The following is a 22300-nucleotide window of genomic DNA, read 5'->3' as shown; positions in this document are numbered from 1 at the left end:
TTTTATCTTATATATTTCTTTTGCTCAAGTAGATGATTGACAGAATATGTGTAAAAGTGCAAGATCATCTCAACTCTCTAAGAAACTGTGGTGTGGATGCTGTACAGGAGGATGTCAAATGTGCAGAACGGCTGATGCGGGATGCTAAGAACTCCAAAACAGTAAGCCTTTCCCAGCACACTGGTAATGCTGAGAGCAGTTCTGTGTGTGCTTGCAGCTTTTGTCTTTTTGGGGAGTGAAAATAATAATGTGTCACAAAAGAGTATTTTCTTCAGATGGCCAGCTATAGGTAGTATTTAAAGTGATAAGATAATTCTAATTTATGAAGATTTTGATTTTGCCAAAGACATTTTCTGTTGTTTGTCCTGGTTTGAAGACAGGTGGTGATGAGCTTATATTCTGAAGATACTCTTCCTGTCTTACAGCTGTTACCAAATCTGTATCACCTTGGTGGAGCTGCTTGGGCAGGAGCAAATGGTTCACTCTCCAATCCAATCCAGGAGACGCTTGAATCCATGGCTGGAGAAGTCACAAGGGTAGTGGATGAGCAACTTAAGGTCTGTGGATAGATGTGTTACCATCTCTCACATGCAGAAATAACTAAATCTGAGGTTTTCTGTTGCTAAATGCAAATGTGCCACACTTCATTTTTCTTCTCAGTAGATTTGTATGTAGGCTAGCTATCTTTCCATTATCAGTTTCTTACTACTTTGGGCCTTATTATTTGGATTTTTTTCCCAGTTGGAATACAAGAAAAAGTTGCTTTAGTGTTTTCAGTGGGCAGAAGGAGCATACACTGTTTATTATCATCTTTTTTCATCTGCTAGAAGGGGAAGACTAATCAATTGCTCCTTCAACCTTTTATAAAGGCATTTCTCAAGCACCCTAAGAAGCCTCATGCCCTGGAGAAAAGTGCTCAGTAGTTGAGGAGTCCCAGTGGAGTGAAAGCTGCTTTTTTATAGAATTCATTGCAGACTTTTTTTCTCAGTGGTCACTTTTGAACCTGATGCAGGATTTCCACTTTACTGTTTGATTTGGATAACTTGTATGTATTGAGAGTGCCCAAAGAACTGGTACAGGCAACTTTATAGGAAATCTTCTTGCAAGTTGCCTGTTAAACCTCAGCTCTTGAAATAGATGTCAGTGATCTGTAAATGTTCTCACCTGTTGCTCAGCCAGCTTCTGCTCAGAAAACTTGAACCTTCAGTTGTATTTGCTCTTCCTGTATAACAAGCAAAGGAGAGTCATCCATACAACACGTGCAAAGGTGTCAGTCTGGGAAGAAGACAAGGTGGAGACATTTTAACAACAGTTGGGATCTGTATGGAAGCTGCTGAATTTAAAAATATGGCTCTGGGGTGCCTCAGATCAACTTCCTTTTATGACTAAGCTGCCTTGCCTGTGCTCTGTTGTATTTAAACACTTTACAACCTTCATCTTCAGATTCTTTGATCTTTCAATTGAAACATGAAAATGCTTCAGTCAGTGGGAATATAATGAAGAACAATAATAATGCCATATTACTAATTACTTCTTTGAAATTAAAAAGTTAATGAGGAGGAAAATGGTGCTCTATTTTTAGTATGTTTCTCCCTTTCCCCATTATATGAAATAAGGCGACTATTTCTGCAAACATGAAAGTGATTTATCCGTAAGATTCTTCCCGGTGGAACTTCTGGGTTATTATTGGGACAGGAATAGTCAGGTCAGCCCTTCGTGCAGGGCTCATGCACTTAAATGAGTTCATCTTGGAGAGTCTTATAGAAGGGGGGAAAAAAATCCTCATCAGCATTTGGAATGTTCCTGAGTTAATGTGTCTTCCATTTATACTTTTATGCATTTACAACAAAAAACACTTCACTTCAACCACTCTGACTTTTACATTTACTTTTGATTTTTGTGGCATTCAAGTTTAAGTGCCTTACAAGAAACTATAAAGTCAAAATGCTCTTTGTATAGTCCAAGACTCATTTTTATTAATTTTCTCTTAAGGTGGAAATGTTTTCCTTTAAGTGCTATGCATGAAGGAGGAAGTGTTGAACGTGGATTAGAATTATTTTTTTCCCCAGTTGTTTAGGTCAGTTCAAAACATGATAAGCAATTTATTATTTCTAAAGATAGATAAGGGAGCTCACATAAGGACAGTTCTTTTTGTAATTGTTGGGGAAAAAACATCCTGTGTGCTGTAAGTGGAGTTTCATTTTTAGTTTCTATAGCAACCAGAGTGTGATTCTAAAAAGTTTGGAAATTGGTTAAACCAAATGAACTTTGTTCAGGTGAATAAGAGATTTTTGATTTTGGGGTTTTGTTTAACTGACAGAAAGAAAGAGGGGTGAAGACAGGAGTTAGAGTCAGGAAAAACAGTATCTTGGAGTGAGTTGAGTTGACCAGAGGAGAAATTATAGCAAGGCTCTTCCCATTTTCTTCTCCTGCTGCTGTCAATGTGGACACACAGAACCTGGAGATGCTTTATTCAGTCAGTAAAACACCACGGGAAAATAAGCAAGATAAGTGGAGCTTACACAAACACGATTTTGAGGAGTGCTCAAAATATTCTTCCTAAATGTTGTCCTAGTGCAAAGGGTTTGTTGGTTCCATCACCTGTTCCATTTTTTAGTCTGATCATACTTCAGTCCTTTTCATCACTATCTTTCTCCTGAATTTTAAGATTCTTTAACTCTGGGTAGTACTTTGTTCTCTTCTTTCACCTGGTGACTGATACTTGCAGCCCTGTGACTGAAATCTGTGCCCTTTCACAGTCAATATTGGTAGTTGTGGCTTTCCATTGGTGAAAGGTTTGGGGATGGAATTAGGAGGTGAGGAAAGGTTTCTTAGATACCTTCTGTAGATAGCAGTCATGTGAAATCAACAGTTAAAATCCATCATTAAAGAAATAATGTTCAGTAGCGCAATTAAAGATAAGATCCAAACTCTATTTGATTTCAAATTTGCACGTTCTCTCAGTTTTTTGAGTAAAAATTTATTTTGGAAATTTCAGGAGAAGTCTGCTTTTTCCTGCTACTTCTCAGTGATGCCTTAACAGCATTTTTTCACATGATCCATTTTGAAAGACCATGCTTAGACTGCAATTCAACATAGCAAAGTCTATCACTTGTATGATTGGGATTCATCAGTAACTCTTGAGGGGCTAAGGAATTTTTTCATGGTAAATACACAACTGCACCAGTGAATAAATACTGTGGGGAAAAATGGATGTGTCAGGAACTCTCGTTAGTAGTTTACCTGGCTCAGTTTTCTCTAACATTTAAGTTCTTCATGCCCCGTGGGGATATGGCTGCAGAGGCTTGAAAGTCTCTTCATTAGTCATGCTGCCCTCAGTCATGAGGATTGAAGGAGGGAGTGTGGGAGGAGTTCTTAGAGTGCATCTTGAGAACCCAGAAACAAGACATATTATTAGCCGTAATGGCAGCTGTCCCTTATAACTGTAAATCAAATGTTGTGAAGATTGGACCTTCTTGTGTGCTGTGACTGCTTCATGTTGCTTTGTTGGTTTTTTTTCAAACTGTAAGAGCTACAGACTGAAACATGCTGCTTTGAATCATTGAGTTTTATGCAGCAATGGTGTTTTTTCTTGCTCATTGCCTGCATAAGAAAATTACTAGTTATGGTAGGGCTGTGCAAAGAGAAAAAAGCTCTGGTACAATGGAGTTGAATCTGAGGTCACTTACCTGTGGTGTAGGATTGAGAAGAAAAAGGAAATCAGTAGAGTTTTCAAGAGGTGAGGTTCTTATGTTGTACAATTTCCAAATGCCTGGGTAAGATCTAGGCTTATCTAGTACACCATTCCAATGAAACTTTGGTTTTTTGGTTTTTTTTTTTATTTGTAAGTACCTTTTTCTCTTTGGTTATCAACACTCAGTCTTATTGGAGACAAGCTGGCCCATTTCAGTAAACTGGGCTCCCTGTTCTTTTTTTTTCCCACCCTCCTTTGGATTTTTCCTGTGTGGGTGACCATGCACTGGAGCAGGCTGCCCAAAGAGGGTGTGGGGTCTCCCTCACTGGGGATACTTGAAAGCCGTCTGAACGCAATCCTGTGCCATGTGCTCTAGGGAAACCTGCTGGAGCAGGGAGGTTGGACTAGGTGACCTTCAGTGGTTCCTCCCAACCTTTCACCCATTCCGTGATTCTGTGTGGATAAAAATTGTTGGCTACACCTAAAGTTCACTGTAGATTTACATGTATATAAACAAGATCCATATATTAAAGGTTTGCATGCCAACTGCAGATCACACTTGTAGCTACTTCTTAATATTCAGCTGGTATATTCCAGCCATGAGTACAGCATGCTGAGTTCTCAGGAGTCTCCCTTCCTCATTTACTGATGCTTCTTACAAATTGGCAGGTCTGGAGCACTGATGAAAATTGGTGATTCAGGGCACAGTTTAGAGGGAAGGCAGCTGCAGCAGAGCATCCACTGCAGTGGTGGGTGCACAAGGGAAGCTAATTTGTTCTGACAGTTCAACACACAGAGATGTAAATGTTTCATATTTGAAAAGGCACACAAGTACAGTTGCTGGTCGTTTTCAGAGCAAGTGTGTTGATTCTCAAAGCTATATTTTGTAAAATGTCTTATATTGCAGCTGGATGCAAAATGGATTGAAAAGAAGGAAGAAGAATTGTAAAAACTGCAAGTCTAAAAGCGTTGTAGTGCTGTTCACCAGAATAATGCTGTCACCTCCCAGCTAAAGTAAATCCCAATATCTAATGATATTTTTTGCTTGCTGTGCTGCAGACGCTCCTTGAGTCTATGGTGGATGCAGCAGAAAACCTTTGCCCAAATGTAATGAAGAAGGCTCGCATCCGTGAAGACCTCATTGAGGCCAGCACTGAGAAGATTTCCATCCCACGCACTTTTGTGAAAAATGTCCTCTTGGAGCAATCTGGAATTGATATTCTCAATAAAATTAGGTACTTTAGGAGACTAATCTAAAAAAATTGGAATCTGGATTTTGGGTTGCGTGTATGTGTGTTTGTGTAGTAGAAGAATTTTGGAATTCTTGTGTGCCTCACAAGAAACTATATTACAGCATTCAAAGAGCAGGAAATTGTCCTGCAGGTCTGGGGAACTTAGTTCAGGTGATTCATGTATTTAGAATCTCTAGGGATGTTAACTTAGATCATTAATGCATATGCTCTCTTATTTAGTGAAAGATTTGGTTTATGGTACACAAATAACATTTTCGTGACTGATGCTTTTTTAAAAAAAACCTTTCTCACATAACAGTGAATTAATATAATAGAAGAAAATTGCACTATTTGCTTTCACTGGTAGCAGTGCTTTGTCTGTTGTTACATTTGGTCTTGTCCTGTAGCTGTAGCAATCACTTTAAAATTTTGTGTGGGAGTTGTGCACAGCAGACAGACATACTTGAAAAATGGAAACTTGGATATTCAAACCACAAACCTGGAGCAGAAACCATTACCCTAAATAACTCTTAGTTTGTCCTTTAAAAGAAGAGGCTTTTACCTGACCTTTTACTGGTTGTTTTTTTTTTTTTTTTCATATTGAATGTATACTGGAGAATATATTTACACAGTATAATGTGGTTGACCTGTACTTAAACCTTCTCAGTTCCCTTCTGCCTGATGCTTGAAAAACATGACATTTTGCATTGTGTTGCTAATCTTTGAGGAAGAAGAAAACAGTAAGACTTCAGAAGCAGTTTTGCAGAGTGCAGCAAAATAGGCAGGAAAAGGTGTTAAAGACTTCAGCTATGTCTTCGGAGTGTTTAAACTGATTCAGGAAGTAAGTTTTCTCCATTTCAGTCCTATCAAATAAATCTTGGCCCCAAGACAACAATACTGCCTCTTATACTTGTAGAAGCTGGAACTGTCAGTGAGGTGAGGGTGCCACACTGTGACCCTTCCTGCCTTATATTATTTGAAATTAATGTCGGTAGCTGAGGGAGAGTCCTTCACTCTCATTCTCTTCCCACTGTGGCTTGGCCACCATTCTACCTCCCCATGAATTGCATCGCCTTTCCAAGGAGTTCCTTACCTTTTTCTCCAGGCTCTCTGCAGCAGTAGTGCTAGCCCCACACAGAAATATCTTTGTTAATCCAGTGCAGCTTAGTCCACACATAAAAACCATAAACCAAAATCATATCACTTGCTGGCAAGTGTCAGTTGAAAGAGTTGGCCTTGAAGGCATTGAGGCAGCAGAGGTGGAGCTTTGGGCTGCAGCTCAGACAGTCGTGCCTGTTAGCTCCAAATCAGCTGCCCTCCACAGCCAGAGCATTTGGTGCTGTCACCAAAGATGGGACCCCAAGGGAGCCATTCAAGGTACACATTTCCTTGAGAGGGAGTTACCAGGAAAACCTAAGCTCAGTGTGCAGGTGTGGTGGTGTTCCACATACGTCTGTGCAGTGGAACTGGCTGACATGAAGTTCTTGAGGCAGAAAGTGGTTACCTAGAGCAAAAGAGGAAGCAAAGTTGTGATGGCATAGACTGGAGAACCAGCACTGTACACTTGTCCTTACCAGCAGACCAGCACAAAAAGGAATTGGTGAAACGAATGGATTGTATTTGTTCAGTGGAGTAGTGTTAAATAGGCAGCACTGTCCTAATCCCATTCGTCTGAGATTAGTGTTTGTCTGACTTCAGTGGTGGAGTGTTCCACTCCGAGTTTCACTTCTTATTTTTATTCAGCTCTCTTACCCAGATGTTTTCATTTCATGTCATGGAAAACTGTTAGAAGCAGGTTAAATATGGTACAGAGGCTCCTGTGTTTATTGTGTGATTCATGAGTTTATTTCTGAAACCTGCAGTCATGTATCCTGACACCCTCTAATGTTTTACTTCAAATAAAATGACAGCACTGTGGATAATCGTCACACCGTTGAATGTGTAATAAAGACGAAAATCTCCTGCATGAATTAAGAAGTTCTCTCATTTTTAATCCTCACACAGTGAAGTAAAGCTGACAGTGGCTTCTTTCCTGTCTGACCGAGTCGTAGATGAAATCCTGGATGCACTTTCCCATTGCCATCACAAACTGGTGAGTTTTCTCCTGGTTGATATCTAATATGCCAGATCTCAACAGTGCCATTTATATTCATAACTTGTTCAGTTTCTCCTTTGACAGCTCTATTTTGAAATTGGTCTTATTTTCGTTGACATCCTGACATCTTTTGAAATTATTTCAGCGCTCTTGCCTCTTTGCTGTAAGAAAGATGCACCCTTGGAAGAGACTGTGTTATATATTTGTCCTATTGTTTTTTGAGCTGTTGTCAGATCTAGAAAAATGCCATCAGGATGCAGCATTGAGTCATTAGTTAAGAACAATGCTAGTATTTATCAAGGTGAGAGTATAAGGCTTGGATGCTCATGAAATGAGAGGTAAGATTTCATTCTTTAGAATTGTTCAGGCACTGCTGAGACCTTGTTTCCTCAATGAGTACATTCTGAGGTTACCTCAGAAGTGTAGGTATCAAGTTTGAAGAGAAAGGAGTAGGATTGTAGGAAAGGAAGCACTGCTACTTGAAGGTCCTGAGCTGTTGGGAGGCACAGATATTTATTATAGAGGTACTTGCCTCATCAAGAGTAGAAGAAATAAACTGTGTATCCACAGAAAAACTTTTTTGCTTCTAATGCAATGGGGCTTTGTAAGGACAATCCACTCTTTTTTTAAAGAACTTAGTGGGTGGTTGTTGTGATTAAAGTTGCTCTTCATTTCTAATTGAAATTTCTCTGGCTTCAACTTGCAGTTCATTATTTTTTTCAGATGCTTTTCTCCCCTAGATAAGGGAACCATATCTATTTCTCTTTATTTCCTCTCTGTGAAGGTCCTCACACACACAAAACAAATCACTCTTTCTAACCCCCCCCCCTTTTTTTTTTAATAGAAGACTGAGTTATTTGAGCATGCATCTTTGTAATACAGAGTGGCATTGTGCAAAGGTACAACCTCTGGTCTCTGGAGCTCTGCAGCAGCAACAGCCTGCTGTGGGAGAGACCACATGAATGAGCTCCAGTTTGTCCTGGAGGAGGCTCAGCTGGAATAAGCAGTGACTGGGCTGTTTCTGTCCAGTGGTATTGCACAACCTGGACATACCCTGATTCCTGCACAGTATGTCATTTTCTCCAGCCTTTGAGTCACTTCATTGAAAATCCTCTGCAATTTTTCCAGCTGTTTAAGAAGTCACTTTTAAAATTATGGTTTCCAGAACTGGACAGACTATTTGTGTTTTAACCAGCACTGTACACAGGACTGAAATTGTTTTTCTCCTGATATTCCTTATTCCTTGTATTTACATGGCCGAGAATATAAGAAATCCTTTTGTCAGACTTTCAGTGGTAGCTCATTTGTAGGATGGGGTTTGCTAGACCTCCAATCCACTAAAGGCTTCTGGACACTTGTTGCTCTTCAGGATTGTGAAATTGAATAATTGCCAGTGCTCTTGGTTTCTAAGGTATAAGTGTACATTTTGTTTTGGGCTGATACGCTTTGTGATCCATTCTGGCCTACATTACTAATATGTGCCTTTCACCATTTAACTCTGCCATGTTTCTGTTAGCTGCAGGTTCTTTCAGATAGTACAGCACTGATGAAAACCTTGAGGAGTACTGATCTCAAAAACGCTGCTAGAGGAACTCCTGTCTAATTTGACACTGTTAATCTTCAGCTGACAGCTGCAATCTGAGAGCTGGCAGCTAGTCCTTAGTACAGCAAAGATTAAATGCTCTGATACAGTTCTCAGCCAGCTCCTTAAATTGGAGTGTCATGTTCTACTAATTCAACACCCACAAATGTCTGTGTTTGTTGCATTGGCATAGTAGTGTTTGAGGCAACTTTGAAAAATAAACCTTGTTTGACAAGACCTCAGTTTGCCTAATGTGATGATGATTAGCGTTAATTATTATTGCAGCTATTTTAGTGTGCTTGAAGATAAATCCATAGCAGCTCTCCAGTTGCTTTTCCTGAGTAGACAGCAGACTAAATGAGCTATAATTGACTCAGGTCAATTTTACCTTTTTTGATGGTCAACAAAACTGCAATCCACTGGTTATCCTGGCTTGTGCTGATGTTAAGTAGTGGACTACAGCTCTCCCTAGCTGCCCCTTTGAAGATTCTGTGACTAACTGATTTGGGACAGCTGATCTTCAAATATTTGCTTTTAGCAGATGTTTATTTAATATTCTCTTCAGTTATCAAAAGAACTAGAAAATATTTCATCATTTTCATGACATCATGAGCCCACTCTGTTCCAAATACAATCCAGGGTGGTTTGTGTAATGTTCTATGTGGTCCTAGAAACAGTTTTTGCCATGCAGGTCTAAAAATAGACTTTAACAACAAATAACTGTTGTTACAGCTTTTCCGTATCTATTTCTTCAGTGAAACAGAACTGAGGTATTTAAAACTGTGCTGTTTTTGTGAATAGCAGATTATAACATTTTGGCCATTGAATAATTATGAAAATTATACTGGCTGATACTGTACCTGTCTTTGTGTTCATAAATTTGAAAAAAATAGTTTAAGAAAAAGCTTCCTTTCCACACTTTTATATTCTTTATAAAACAAACCCAGTGTGAAGACTAACCAACATAACTGAGCTTTCCCTTTGTACTTGGTCTTCCAGGATCTCTGATCACCGAAATTCTGTAAACTTCTGGTTGGGTTCTCTTTGTCGTCTTAAGTTTGACTGGTGCATTCGTGTTGTCATCCTTGTCTCCAGGCTGACCATTTGACCAGACGTGGCAAACCACTTCCACAGCAAGAATCCCTGGAGATTGAGTTAGCTGAAGAAAAACCCGCTAAACGCTCTATGATCACAGTTGAGGAGCTGACAGAGATAGAACGTTTGGAGGATCTGGACACTTGTATGGTAAGACACATTCCACAGCCCATGGGGTTGAGTACACAGGTGACTGGAGGAAAGATGCTTTCCAGAATATCACTTAGCAAATTCATGGTATCAGGAAACTCAGGTTAGGAATTAGCTTCTAGAAGAAATAAATATTAGCTTGGAAGATTTTGTCTGAATTGCATCTTGCTGTTCGGTAGAGGAAAAGCTTTTCCCTTCACTTCTTTCCTCATACCTGTTCAAGGACCTTTCCCTTGCATACGCTGCTGCAATCAAGCTAACACAGTAAACACTTCTTCCACTGGGCACAGTTTCACAGAGGTTCAGTTGAGGTGATAAATTGGACTGTGCTTTCCTTTGACAACATGCTGCTTTCTGCCTTTGTCTTCCTTCTACTTGACATGGATTCCTTTCACCCGTGACAAAAAATGTTTCTGACTGGAAGTTATGTTATTGACCATGATCAGAAGTTGTTTTATATGTGACTTTTATTATAAAGATGGCTCTGTGCTATATCATCATCCTTACAAGATGTGAACCCAGACTGCAAATAAATGGGTTGTTAACTGTTCTCAATCTCAAATTCCCCTCCTCCCAGTTCAGTCTCTTGGGGAACTTTACTGTGGACAGGAACTTCAGGAAATTCTCTACTACAAATTAATCAGTCTAATAGGTGGTCACTCCTGCAGGGGATGAGCTTTCTCCTCTACCTTCCAACCTGATTCCTTGGCCATGCGCTTTCACCAGAAGCTAAAACGGCAGAAAAACGGATTGCAGCTTTTTGTAGAAGGTTTGTTGATTCAGCTCCCTGAGTAAACGTACTGCAGAGTCAGACAGCACAGGGGGAGCAGCAGGGCTGCTCCTTTCTGCAGCAAATATCTGTTGGTCTCATTTATCTATAAAACAAAAGCACACCTTTGTGGAAATATCAGCTTAAACTGGGTTCTCTCTCCCTTCCAAATCTCCTGTTTCACTGAGAGTTGATTTGATACAATATTTGTCTGAGCATCACAAATCCCTGTGAGGCTTGTGGTGTTCATCTAGTTCATCACTGGTACTGTCACGTTCCAAAAGCTTTCTATGGCCAACATTCAGTAATCATTTTGAGCCCTGGCTCCTATGGGAGAGACATCCCAGTAAAATATGTGGCATCTGAACACTGTACCTGTAAGTTAATTTTTGCATGCTGGCTTCATATATAGAAAACTAAGCTGAGGGCTCATTTTGACACCTCACCCCCTGCCTTTAAATTTATTCTTGCAGCCTGTTAAGGATAGTAATACTGGAAATGTAAAAAATAGCTCCTGTCTTTATCTCATATCACCATGGTTATATGAAAACATCATATCACTCTGCTGTTATCTTTCACTTTGGCCATATTAAAATAATGGAAATGTGATGATGCTTACACTCTCTAAAAATGCATTAGATGCTAACTGTACTTATCTCCAAAAGTGTTTATATCTGTCTTCATTCTCTTCACCTTCATTATGCACAGACATTCAAATACCTTTGTGACCCAGATTCTCCTCAATATCTAATTTCTGAAGAGAATGAGCATCAAATAAACATGAGACAGTAATCTTAGTCAGTGCTAAATGATCCATTTATTAAAAACTGTAATCCATATTTGGGAACTGTTTTTTGCATCCTGACTGCAAATGACGTTGGTTGCTGCTGTAAAAATATGGAGATAAATAGATGAATTCATAGAATAGTTTGCGTTGGAAGGGACATTAAAGATCCTGTTGGTTCTATGGGCAGGAACGTCTTCCATTAGACTGGGTTGCTCAGAGCACCGTCCAATCAGGCTTTGGACACTTCCAGGGATGGGGCATCCACAACTTCTCTGGGCAGCCTGTTCCAGTACTTCATCACACTCACAGTAAAGAATTTCCTCCTAATATTCTTATCAAAATCCACCACCTTTCAGTTGAAGCCATTTCTCCTTTTTTCTATCACTACATGCCCTTGTAAAAAGTCCTGCCTTTTTGTAGGCCCCCTTTAGGTACTGTTGTAAGGTCTCCCTGGAGCCTTCTCTTCTCCAGGCTGAACAACCCCAGCTCTCTCAGCCTGTCTTCATAGGAGAGGTGCTCCAGCCCTCTGGTCATCTTCATGGCCTTCATGGACTCACTCCAGCAGGTCCATATGCTTATATTGGGGGCCCCAGAGCTGGACACAGCACTCCAGGTGGGTTCTCAAAAGATAGGAGCAGAGGGGTAGAATCCCCATCCCCACCCTCTGGCCACGCTACTTTTGATACAGTCCAGGATACAGTTGGCTTTCTGGGCTGTGACTGCACTTTGTCAGGTCTTGTTGATCTTCTCATCCACAAACACCCTCAAGTCCTCCCCAGGGCTGGTCTCAATCCAGTCTCTGCCCAGCCTGTGTTTGTGCTTAGGATTGCCCCAACCCATACGCAGGACTTAGCAGTTGGCCTTGTTGAACCTTAACACTGACACAGTGACATAGCCCCAAAAGGCTGAGCAATTACGGGATTATTACTGAGCTAGTGTTCTCACTGAGCTTCCTGCAACTAAAAGCACCTTTAGAATGTGGGGAGTTAGTAACTTCAAAGACAGCACTTTCCAAATTCTACAGATTTCAGATATTCTCTTGATAAAAGTCACCTGATTTGTGGCAGCTTTTAAGTGTCACACAGGTACTTATGTGGAAATGAGGAACCTCTGAAAGGGGCATCAGTAAACGCTTTGTGAGCTGGTCAGTGCAGATATGTTGCTGAGAGATTTAACTAGAAAGAGAAGCATATGGTTCTATGAACTGTAATTAGGAGCCTAATTTCTTTTGAATTTTTTTAATCTTAAATGAGAAATAGCTGTTTAGATATTACTTCCAAAGTGGCATTGGTCCAGGACACTGCCTTGTTTGGTCATTGGAAATCCCTAAGCATTATGAAGTGTGATGACAAAGCAGATCTTAGCCTTTTGATTAGATGATGCATCTGGCTGTGTGTTCTGCAAACCTCAGACCTGACACCTTGAATTGCAGCTTGGTATTAAGCTTGTTTGGGAGCCTAATCTATAGCCAAAAGAATTTGGAATGTAGGATGAGGCTGAGTGTGTTGCTGGGATGCCAGAGAATACTCACTTATTCTAAGCCCAGCCTTGCTCCAGCTGGCTGTCAAGATGTTTTGGGAAGAAAAGATTTTGGTCATGAAGGAGAGGCACTGAGCTTCGACCACCATTTGGGGGAAGCTGTTTCCCATTTGCAAAACAGGATTTGTTTTGCAAACCCCCATTATCTTCATCAATTCTTTGTTCTTGTTTTCTTCAGCAAGCCTATTTATGATCAGTATTCTGGCTGGGGTAAACAATACAGCAGCATGTTGTTATTTACCAGCTTCCCTTGAAGCTGTATTTGAACAATGTGGGGGAAAACTGGATTTGGATTCACATTTGACTATGATTGCAGGTAGATTGTGTATCACTGAAGCTATATGAATGACTGTGAGTGAGGTGGATGTGTTGGTCATAAAATGTTTATGAGCTGTTTGTTTTTATACATGGATTGAAAGCCAAATACAGAAAAGTTTGGAACACTTGGACTGGCAGCGTAGGTTTCTGAAGCCTCTATTGCTGGTGATAGAGTGAACAAACAGGCACTGTTTCAGAGCCTGCCCACCTATTCTGAAGCAGGGTGCAGAGTGGCTGTGGATGGAGGATTTCCCTAACAGAGTAGAAATTTATATATGAAAAAACAACACAGACAAGGCAGAATGAAATATCACAAATGGGCTCACAAAATGCATCACTGAAAAATAGACTCTTAAATGTTATTTCTAGTATTTTCTGTTGCATGAATTAGGATTTCCTAAATACCAAACTGTGCAGTTAACACTGACTAGCTTCAGATTAGGGTAAGTTTCTCATCCAGCCTTTAACAGTGGCCTGAGAGCCCATAGTGTGAAAGACTTGTCATACCAGAGTTTGCCAATCTGTTAAATGAGTTGTGAAGAACATAGGGAGCAATTGAGTGGTCCAGCGTAGGATGTGATTGCTGGAACATTACGCATCCATGAGTTTCTGATCTCCCTGAGCTGCACTGCAGTAAATTGATGCTTCCCTAATCTACAGCTGTCTTAGCTGTCTACATTTAATTAGAGCTGCATTGATGGTAATAAGTCATTAGATAAAAGTTGCGTGCAAGTAAGATGGAAAGAAAAATCTCTATGCAGAAGATGACTTGCTCTTCTCCGATGAAAGGAAAAACCATGGCCTGCTTTTCAGAGCTTAGACTCAATCATGAATTAACTTCATAAAATAGTATGGTTTGTCTAAATTTTTCTCTGCATATATGATGAATGTGACACATATTCAAGTCATGCATGCATTTTAAAACTAACTTTAAATAATGCACCCTTTTTTACTGAGTCTGAATATCGTGTGTCTTGGTATGTGTAATCGTGCAGGGAGATATTAACTGATTTTAATTTGCATAATGCTTCTAGTTGTACTTTATTCTTTCATGTGCATTAAATAAGAGAGACTAAATAATGCTCAATTCCCCACTAAAAGACAGTGGAGCATCTTTGTTAGTTTGTGTTTAACAGTTATTTTCTAAAGTTTTTTTTTAGCTGTTTGAATGTTATTTTGGCTTCTAGAATACTAAATAGAGCTCAATAGAGTTGAGCCACTATTTAAAGATGTTTTGAGAGAAATAGCTTCTCTTTTACTAAAAATCCATGTACCCATCATTTTTAAATTATCTGTTTCAGCAATATAACTTTATTACTATAGGTAGTAATGAGCATACAGCCAGGATAAGTATTGTTTTTAGAGCAAAGCAGAGGTTATTTCTATTATGAAGAGGTATGGCAGGAAGTTGTTCGAAACATGTAAAGGAATTGTAGGTTGTAATCCAGAAGTTTGCCTATAACTCTTCTTTAAAGCATTTCAGTGTAAGATTGAAACACTTGGATGGTAAATTGTGTTTGAAAAAATGCTAGCGGCTGATAGGAAAGTGATGAATATTGAGTCTTAGCCATTTCTCATTTATTTCTAATTTGAATCACAGAAATTGTTCTGTGATTTTAATGGAGGAAGATTTTAAAAAAACAAACCTCATGAGCAATATATTGAAGTTCTTTATTGAACAATAGATTTCACCTGTAGAGTAGAGATGAAAATTTGCAGAAATAGCAGAACACTTGTAGATTGGTGGTGTATGTTTTTCCTGGCTAGCCATTGTCAGAGATTTAGCAGATGAATCCTGTATTCAGGTGAAGACTTATGACCTTGTGTGTTCTGAAGGACAAGGAGTGTATGGACCTCAGTGTTTTCAGGGAAAAGTAAGAAATGGCACTCACCAAAAATAAAATTATTAAAAAACCCAAACGAACTAAAAAACCACCTCAAACTCATAAAGCACCACCTGAGTGCTTTTCTCCCCTGACCCACCCCCAACCCCTGCCCTCCCTCCTATCAACAGCAAGCTTGAATTAAAACAACAGAAACCTCTTGAGTCGCTTTTACTGGCAGAAGGAGGAGATCACGGTACAGACTCAGGAACATGTGCACTAATGCTGTAGGAAGAAAAACCAAAGCAGAGATTCTCTGGTATGCCCTGATTTACTACCACATGTGATTCTTGCTGCTCTCTATTTACCTGCAACAGAATTGTCTCAGGCCTAGAGAGTCAGCTTTTTGGATGAAAGACTGAACACCTACTGCAATAAAACCCCATTTCCTGTCGGACTCCATATGTTCTCCTGCACTATAAATAAAGCTCCAGCTCTCTGACTGACTTAATCCAGCAAAAATCTTTTTTTTGCTGGAATGAGCATTTCCACTTTCCCCCATACACAGTTCGCACTTTCCTGCCCACACCGTCATGCCTGTGCTGGTGTTCAGAGAGCCTCACAACAAACTGGGTGTGGGAATTGATTCAACTGGCAATTAAGCTTTTAACAGAGGATTTCTTTCCCAGGTTAGTTTACAGACCAACTAGTCCCCTGGCTGAGTCCACAAAACAAATCCTGAGTAGCAGAAACAAGCAGACAGGGATGAGGGCAAAGGCAGCAGCCTGGATGAATGCTGGATTAAATTGATTGTGACACTTGAGTTTCTCTCTTGTATGTATTAGCAGAAATGGGCCTTTGATGTGCAGTAAATACAGCACTCTGTGGGAAGCTAGAAACTGGCATTATGGTATGTGAGAGTGTTCTTGGCTTCTGAAAAGGCTCAGAGGCATGCGAGCAAATCTGCTTCAGTGGGAGTCCAGTCATATTTCTGACTCATCCCAAACTAGGACAGTTTATGGAAATATCACCAGGAGGAGCAAAGCACAGTGCCAGGGTCCTCCTTAAGCCTTTCCCTACACATGCAGTGCTGTGGCTGAGAAAGCGCCATACAAAGGGAGCCAGTGTGATCATTTTGCAGAATATCTTGTTTATCTGCAATTTAGGCGTTATCTTCATTAGCATTATGACTACATTAATTTTAATAGTGAATATTTATTACCTATCTTTTCCTGGGTTCCTCTATATATAGTTTTGCAGCATCCTCACTGCCCTTATCCATGTTTATTCAATTATTATTGTTACATGTATAGACTACAGAGTACAGGCTTATGAGGGGATACATGTTCCCAGCTGAAACACTCTAAAAGAAACCGGGCTTTCAATGTCTTTTCTTGGTCTCTAAATGGAAGGAGGTGATGGATACTTTATACATAGTTTGTTTTTCTTAAACCAGCTGAGATTTCTTAGAGTTCAAAGCTGTTTCTCATAATCTAGGGTACATTATTGGCACAATATGAAGAATCTGATAAACTGCATAACAGCACTGCATGCTTGTTTAAGAAAAAAAAAGTTACTATAAAATTGGGGATTGCTTTCTGCTTAGGTTATAGGAAGAATTGTGGAATGCATCTGCTGGGTATTCTGTTTGGGTGGTGTCACCTGTGCCAGGCACTTGTCTTCCCGTAATATTGGTGCCTTAGCAGACCCAGATTTGTGTTGGGGGTGGAGAGGAGGGTGTGTAGTTGTTGTGATTTAATCTGGCAGGCAGCTGAGCACCACTCTCACTCCCCCGCAGTGGGATGTGTGACAGAATGAGAAAAAAAGTAAAACTCATGGTTTGAGAAAAAAAACATTTAATAGAGCAGAAAAGAAAGGGGGATATAGTAATAATGATGAAAGAATATACAAAACAAGTGATGCATGATGCATTTGTTCAGCACCTGCTGACTGATGCCCAGCCAGTCCCCAAGGAGCAGCCACCACCCCCTGGCCAACCACTCCGGTCACAGGCTGTCACAGCCTGGTGATGGACACCTAACCACCACTTGGTGGAGAGGTGACTGTCCCTACCTGCATTTGCTTGCCCATTCAGCCAGCAGGTGAATCACCCAAGGGATCACCCAAGAGCTCATTTACCTGCTTCAGGTTATGAGGGCAAAGCCCTTTTGCACAGGTTGGGTCAGGGGACACTCATGTGATCCCTTTTGCCAGCAGAGCCAGGGACTCAGTTGATGTTCAGCACAAACAGATACAGGATCATCTTCCCACATCCTCTGCTTATAAGAACTTTCTTGTTATTTCCCATGGTAGATCAGCAGGAGCTCCTTTGGAGTAGTTCTTGCCAAAATCTCTGCTCTGGAGCCTTTCGCAGAGGCAAAACAGCAAGCAGCGTGAGAATAACCTCTGGTAGTGCTATTTCTGTAGCACACATCTCTCTGCAGCCATGATGTGTCTCAATTCAGTTAGTATCTGGCAAATTGACCTTCTCAAATGGTTGAGGAGTTTTCTGTATACTTTGTATGGTCCTTTCTGCTGCTTTTTGATTCTTCTGGCATCTCAGATGAACAACTTGGCATGAGGTACTTTATCTGTGTTGTCTGGGGAAATCATGTTTACTCTGAAATCTGGAGAGCCTACTTAAAATAGCACATGCATGAGTCTGTCTCACTAAGAGTGCTTCATGGTTCTCACTTTACCCAGAAGAGCATGAGGCGTGCCATGTTTTGCTCTGCAAAACTGATACTTCATATTGCAGGGATAAAGAACAGTTCCTCACAGGAAGAGGAGAGAGAAAGTCTGTGTTAGGGCAGGCAGTAACACAGTACTATTAGACTTGGCTGTATTTCATCAAGGAAAAGTAGGTTAGGATGAGCTGGGTTGCCAGAATAGGAACTTCAAAATAAATAAATAAATAAAATCAAGCATACATGCTGCCAAAAGGCTAGAAGACAGCTTCCAAGTTATCAAGTCTCATCACTGCTGTTGTTGACAACTGTATCACACAGCCTTATTCACAAATCTATCTCAAAACATCTTTCTGTTAGACTAGAGGAGAACTTAGAGGTAAACATATTTTCTTTGGATGTTATTTAGGTCAGCTAAAGCCTCATTACAAAATGGTGGATGTAACTCTGCAGTGAGATTGTATCTCATGTTAGATCAAGTTACTGTGAATTTTTGAGGTTAGTAGTGGCAGGATTGGAATACTAATCCAAAACCAAAAGCACTTAAACAGGTGAAAGGATCTTCAAGTATGCAGGCATTAAAGAAAACTAAAAGAAAAGAACAAGAGAGAAAAACAAAGCAATGGAAAAGTCAGGCTAGTTTCAATCAAAGCTGATCAGAACCTCATTTTGTCTTGTACGGTTTAGCTATGAGTCATTTCCAATGCCATGGTATTTAGATACTCCTGGGAAGTTTGTGTACATACAATCAGCACTTAATACCATGCTTGTGGGTGAGCAGCCCTGCTTTGCAGGGTAGGCATCTTCCAATCCTTTCAAGTGTTTCTGCCCCTCCTAGGCTCATGTGCTGCCCCATGATTGTCTGACCAAGCAGCATTATTTAAATCATGTGTCACACTTTAGTTTCATCACTGCATAGATCAGCTTTTGATTTTTGCCATCCTCTCTTGGGTAAATAATGATTGACATTTTCTATCAGTTTGTTTTAGAGAAGAAACTCAAATACTCTACCCAAGTATTTCTGTTTCTCATACAGGATTTTAGAATATTTTCTCATTGCCTGTCATGATATTTCCTGTTTTCAGTAGGAAGATACCTTGATATAGTATAGACAGGACTTATAATTCAGACATTTGAGAGGGTTTTTTTAATGCTTTAGTTCATAAAGTATATTTCGAAGTGTCCGAGGGGTATAAAGATTTCTTGTGCATGCTGGAGAGATGTCTGAAGCAATATTTTCTATGAGAAAATAACAACAGCTCAAGTGTGCCTGGGTTTTCAAGAGTAAAACTTCCCATCAAAATTCTGAGCATAGAGTCCACTTGCTCTTCCAGGGTAAACTGTATCTGACTTCAGTGTGGTAAGTCTCCCTGTAGCATTTCCCCTATCAAATGGGACCACAAGCAATGCATCATCTGCCCACAAAGGGTCTGACATCGATGACAAGATGACTGGTTGTTTTTGTCTGGATGACAGCTTATCCTTTTGGTGGCTGTTCACTTCAGGTTGTTGGAAGGAAGGAGAGATGCAGAAGTTGTGTTGGTTCTCAGTCCTGGGAAGCTGTAGGGCAGGCAGGTACAACAGTTCTTATTCATAAAAGTATCAAATGGTTTGGGTTGGAAGAGATGATTAAAGATCACCTCATTCCAAGTTCCTGCCGTGGGCAGGGACACTCTTTGCTAGATCAAGTTGCCCTAAGCCCCATTTGTCCTGGCTTGACCACCCATTCAGGAGTATATTGCCTCTGAGTTGCTTTAGTGATGTTCTTGCCCAGGGCACCTGATACGTGTGATAGCTGTTAAAGAATTGCCTAAGGACATCTTGAACAGCTGTCCACCCCTCTGTGTTTGCTGAGTTTAAAGGCCTTTTATTCTTGCTGGATGGAAGATTAGGTCATGAACAAAGTAATTTTTGAGTCAGCATTTGCCAGCCGAAGGTAATAAACAGCAACAGGCAAGCAGGTTGTGGTGACTTAAAGATAGTTTGTGCTAGCTGACCTGCAGCAGCTCTCTATTCTGCACTTAGTTTTTAACTAAAATAACTATAAAAGCAAAAGTAATGTAGTTGGAACCATCCTCTTGGATCGTCTTGAAGCCCAGGTGCTGTAGAAGATGTTAACCTCTTCATGAGCAAATAGAAAACAGAACTGATGCTATGGAGAATTGCTTTTTCTTTTGAGGTGGTAGTTGCAGGCATGAATTCCTTGCAGGATACTAATTCAGAACATGGAATTAAACATCGGGTTTAATAGTTTTAGGAAGCCCTCAGTTTAATTCCCGTGTCTGTTTTTTCACTCTTCATAATGAAAGCTTTGACTGTTTATATGCAGGAATGTTTATATGCAGGAATTTTACATTACTTGAAAGATGCAAGTGCAGAATTATTAATTAAAAGAAAATACTGAAGTGCTTGATGAAATATCACAGAGTACATGAGCCACATCTCAGCAAGCAGAAAAGCAAAGGTTTCTTGGCTAGTAAAATATAACAAGCTCAAGGGCAAATCTACTGAGCTTATCTTACTGCAGTGCTACTCCTTTTCTTTCAGAAAATGTTTCTGTACAAAGTAATTCTAAAGGTCAGGGTGGTTTAGATGAGACTAATTGAATTAATTCTGAACCACAGCTCCTTCTCTAGAAATTCAGCTCTTGAGGGAGGGAAGGAAATAAACAAACATGCTCCTGAAACTCACATATGGATTATTTGTATGCCATATTTATTTACACTATTTACTCTCTCTCTCTCTATCTATCATATTTCCATATAGAGTACAGAACTCTGAAATATAAAGGTAAGGACTAGATCTCTGTTGATGTAAAAATGCATAGTCCCTACATTCAGGACTGTGAGGGCCTTTGCTCTCCTGTCTACTGGAAAATACTCCATTAGCTGTCATGGATTTTAGCATTGCATTTAACTTTCCAAGGACAATGGCACTCGAGGGGGAGATTCTAAGGACAGTGGCTCAGGTTACTGTCACTGCTAGTGGGAAGTGCATCACTGGTTTTCTGAAGCCATGAGGAGGGTTTCACCCTGGAAATCACATCATAAAATCTTCTGTAGCTGAAGTAAGCAATAGCAGCTGTCTAGTTTCTAAGGTTTTCTACACAGGTGGTGAGGTACCCGCATGTCCAAAGATTTCATGTGCAAAATCCAGAACCGATCAATTTGCTGCTCTGCTTTATAAAGTATACCTGAAGATTTATTTTTTTTTAATGTGTGACACTCTGTCAAAGGTAGTTAGGAGACTAGAAGAAGCGTGGGAAACGCTGATTGACTGAACTGGTGTCATGGCAGCTTTACAGGTTGGGATTTCTTACGGCAAAAGAAACAGGAGGACTCGTGATAAAATGCCTTGTTTTCTTATGCCTCTCTTAAAAAGGCATACCCCACAGAATACATACAGCTGAAATGGTATAGCACTGGATAAATATGTTCTGTAAAATTCCTTTGAAATATTTTTTCTGACGTCTCAAACCTCACTGGCACATTGTTATAATTCCATTATAATTAATGCAATTTCTGATTTTGTTTGGGTTTACTTTTCTTGGGATTTTTGGTTGTGTGCTGGGGTTTCATCTTCAGCAATGGCCCAGGTACACTGGGAGGCACACCACTTTATTTTGCAATTATGCTGAGAGGAAACAAAGGGAAGGGTTGAGAGGCCTCATGGTCTGTAGCGCTTCAGGGGTCTGAAGACTGGCATTCGGTTCCATGCAGAGCAGCCAGATTCCTTGGTGGCTTCAGGCAAGTCCCTTGGTCTTTGCTTTGCTTAATGGTGCTCCCTTGTCTAACCTGTTGCCTGCTGTGCGCCTCTTTCTCCCTCCTTACTCCCCACCCACAAGCTGTTTAGCACCTTTTAACTTTTAAGTGCCTCAGTAGTCGGGAGACCACTGAAGTGTGGAAGGTAGGAGTTTCCATAAGCCCTTGTTGGATTAGGACCATAGACTGTAAACTCCCTCAAATCTTGGCATTGCTTCAATTTATGTGTGTTACTTCACACTTTGGTCCTAATCACATTTCCAGCTGCATATATAATATAAATAACTTACCTGCCTATGCATTAAATACACAGAAGATGCTGGAATACTGCCACGAATGCTGTCTGAAAGAGAATCAGTGTTGCAGATTTTTTTTTCAAGTGTGCAGGAGCACTTTTTTAAGATTGTTTCAGTTTTCAAGATGTTTGTCAATGGATTCTGCAGTCTCTCCAGCAATTTCAGAGCAGCTGTAGTGAATGGTAGTGTAGAAGACGAGCAAGAGAAGAGAGAGCATAGATTCTGACATGGAAATTGATTGAGTGTATGTGTGCATGGCTAGCACACAAAAATGAGAGTAATGATGGGGTTTGCCTGAATCACTGCTAGCCAAGAACTCTTGCATAAAGCCAAAGTTTCTGAAGGTAAAAGAAAATAAAGACAAAAAAAACCCAAAACCTTGAGGCAGAACCCCAACAAACAAGCAACTAACCAGGAGGACAGTAGGAAAATATAGGAGAGGAGCTGTGTGCAAGAACATGCAGCACTTTCT

General features: G+C 40.2%; 1 protein-coding gene across 6 annotated transcripts in view; it reads left to right on the top strand.

Moving 5' to 3' along the window:
* The window catches only part of CARMIL1 (capping protein regulator and myosin 1 linker 1), a 193704-nt gene that overhangs the window by 142257 nt on the left and 29147 nt on the right, over positions 1–22300 (top strand). For all 6 annotated transcript variants that reach the window (XM_039572531.1, XM_039572563.1, XM_039572556.1 and 3 more), the window contains 5 exons: positions 33–161; positions 426–557; positions 4754–4929; positions 6931–7018; positions 9699–9848. In XM_039572531.1, the coding sequence (XP_039428465.1) occupies positions 33–161; positions 426–557; positions 4754–4929; positions 6931–7018; positions 9699–9848 (675 nt within the window). The remainder of the gene's footprint in view (positions 1–32; positions 162–425; positions 558–4753; positions 4930–6930; positions 7019–9698; positions 9849–22300) is intronic.

The sequence above is a fragment of the Corvus cornix genome, chromosome 2 (genome assembly GCF_000738735.6).
Source record: "Corvus cornix cornix isolate S_Up_H32 chromosome 2, ASM73873v5, whole genome shotgun sequence".
In the NCBI taxonomy this organism is placed as follows: Eukaryota; Metazoa; Chordata; class Aves; order Passeriformes; family Corvidae; genus Corvus; species Corvus cornix.
This window is presented reverse-complemented; position numbering and strand designations above follow the sequence as displayed.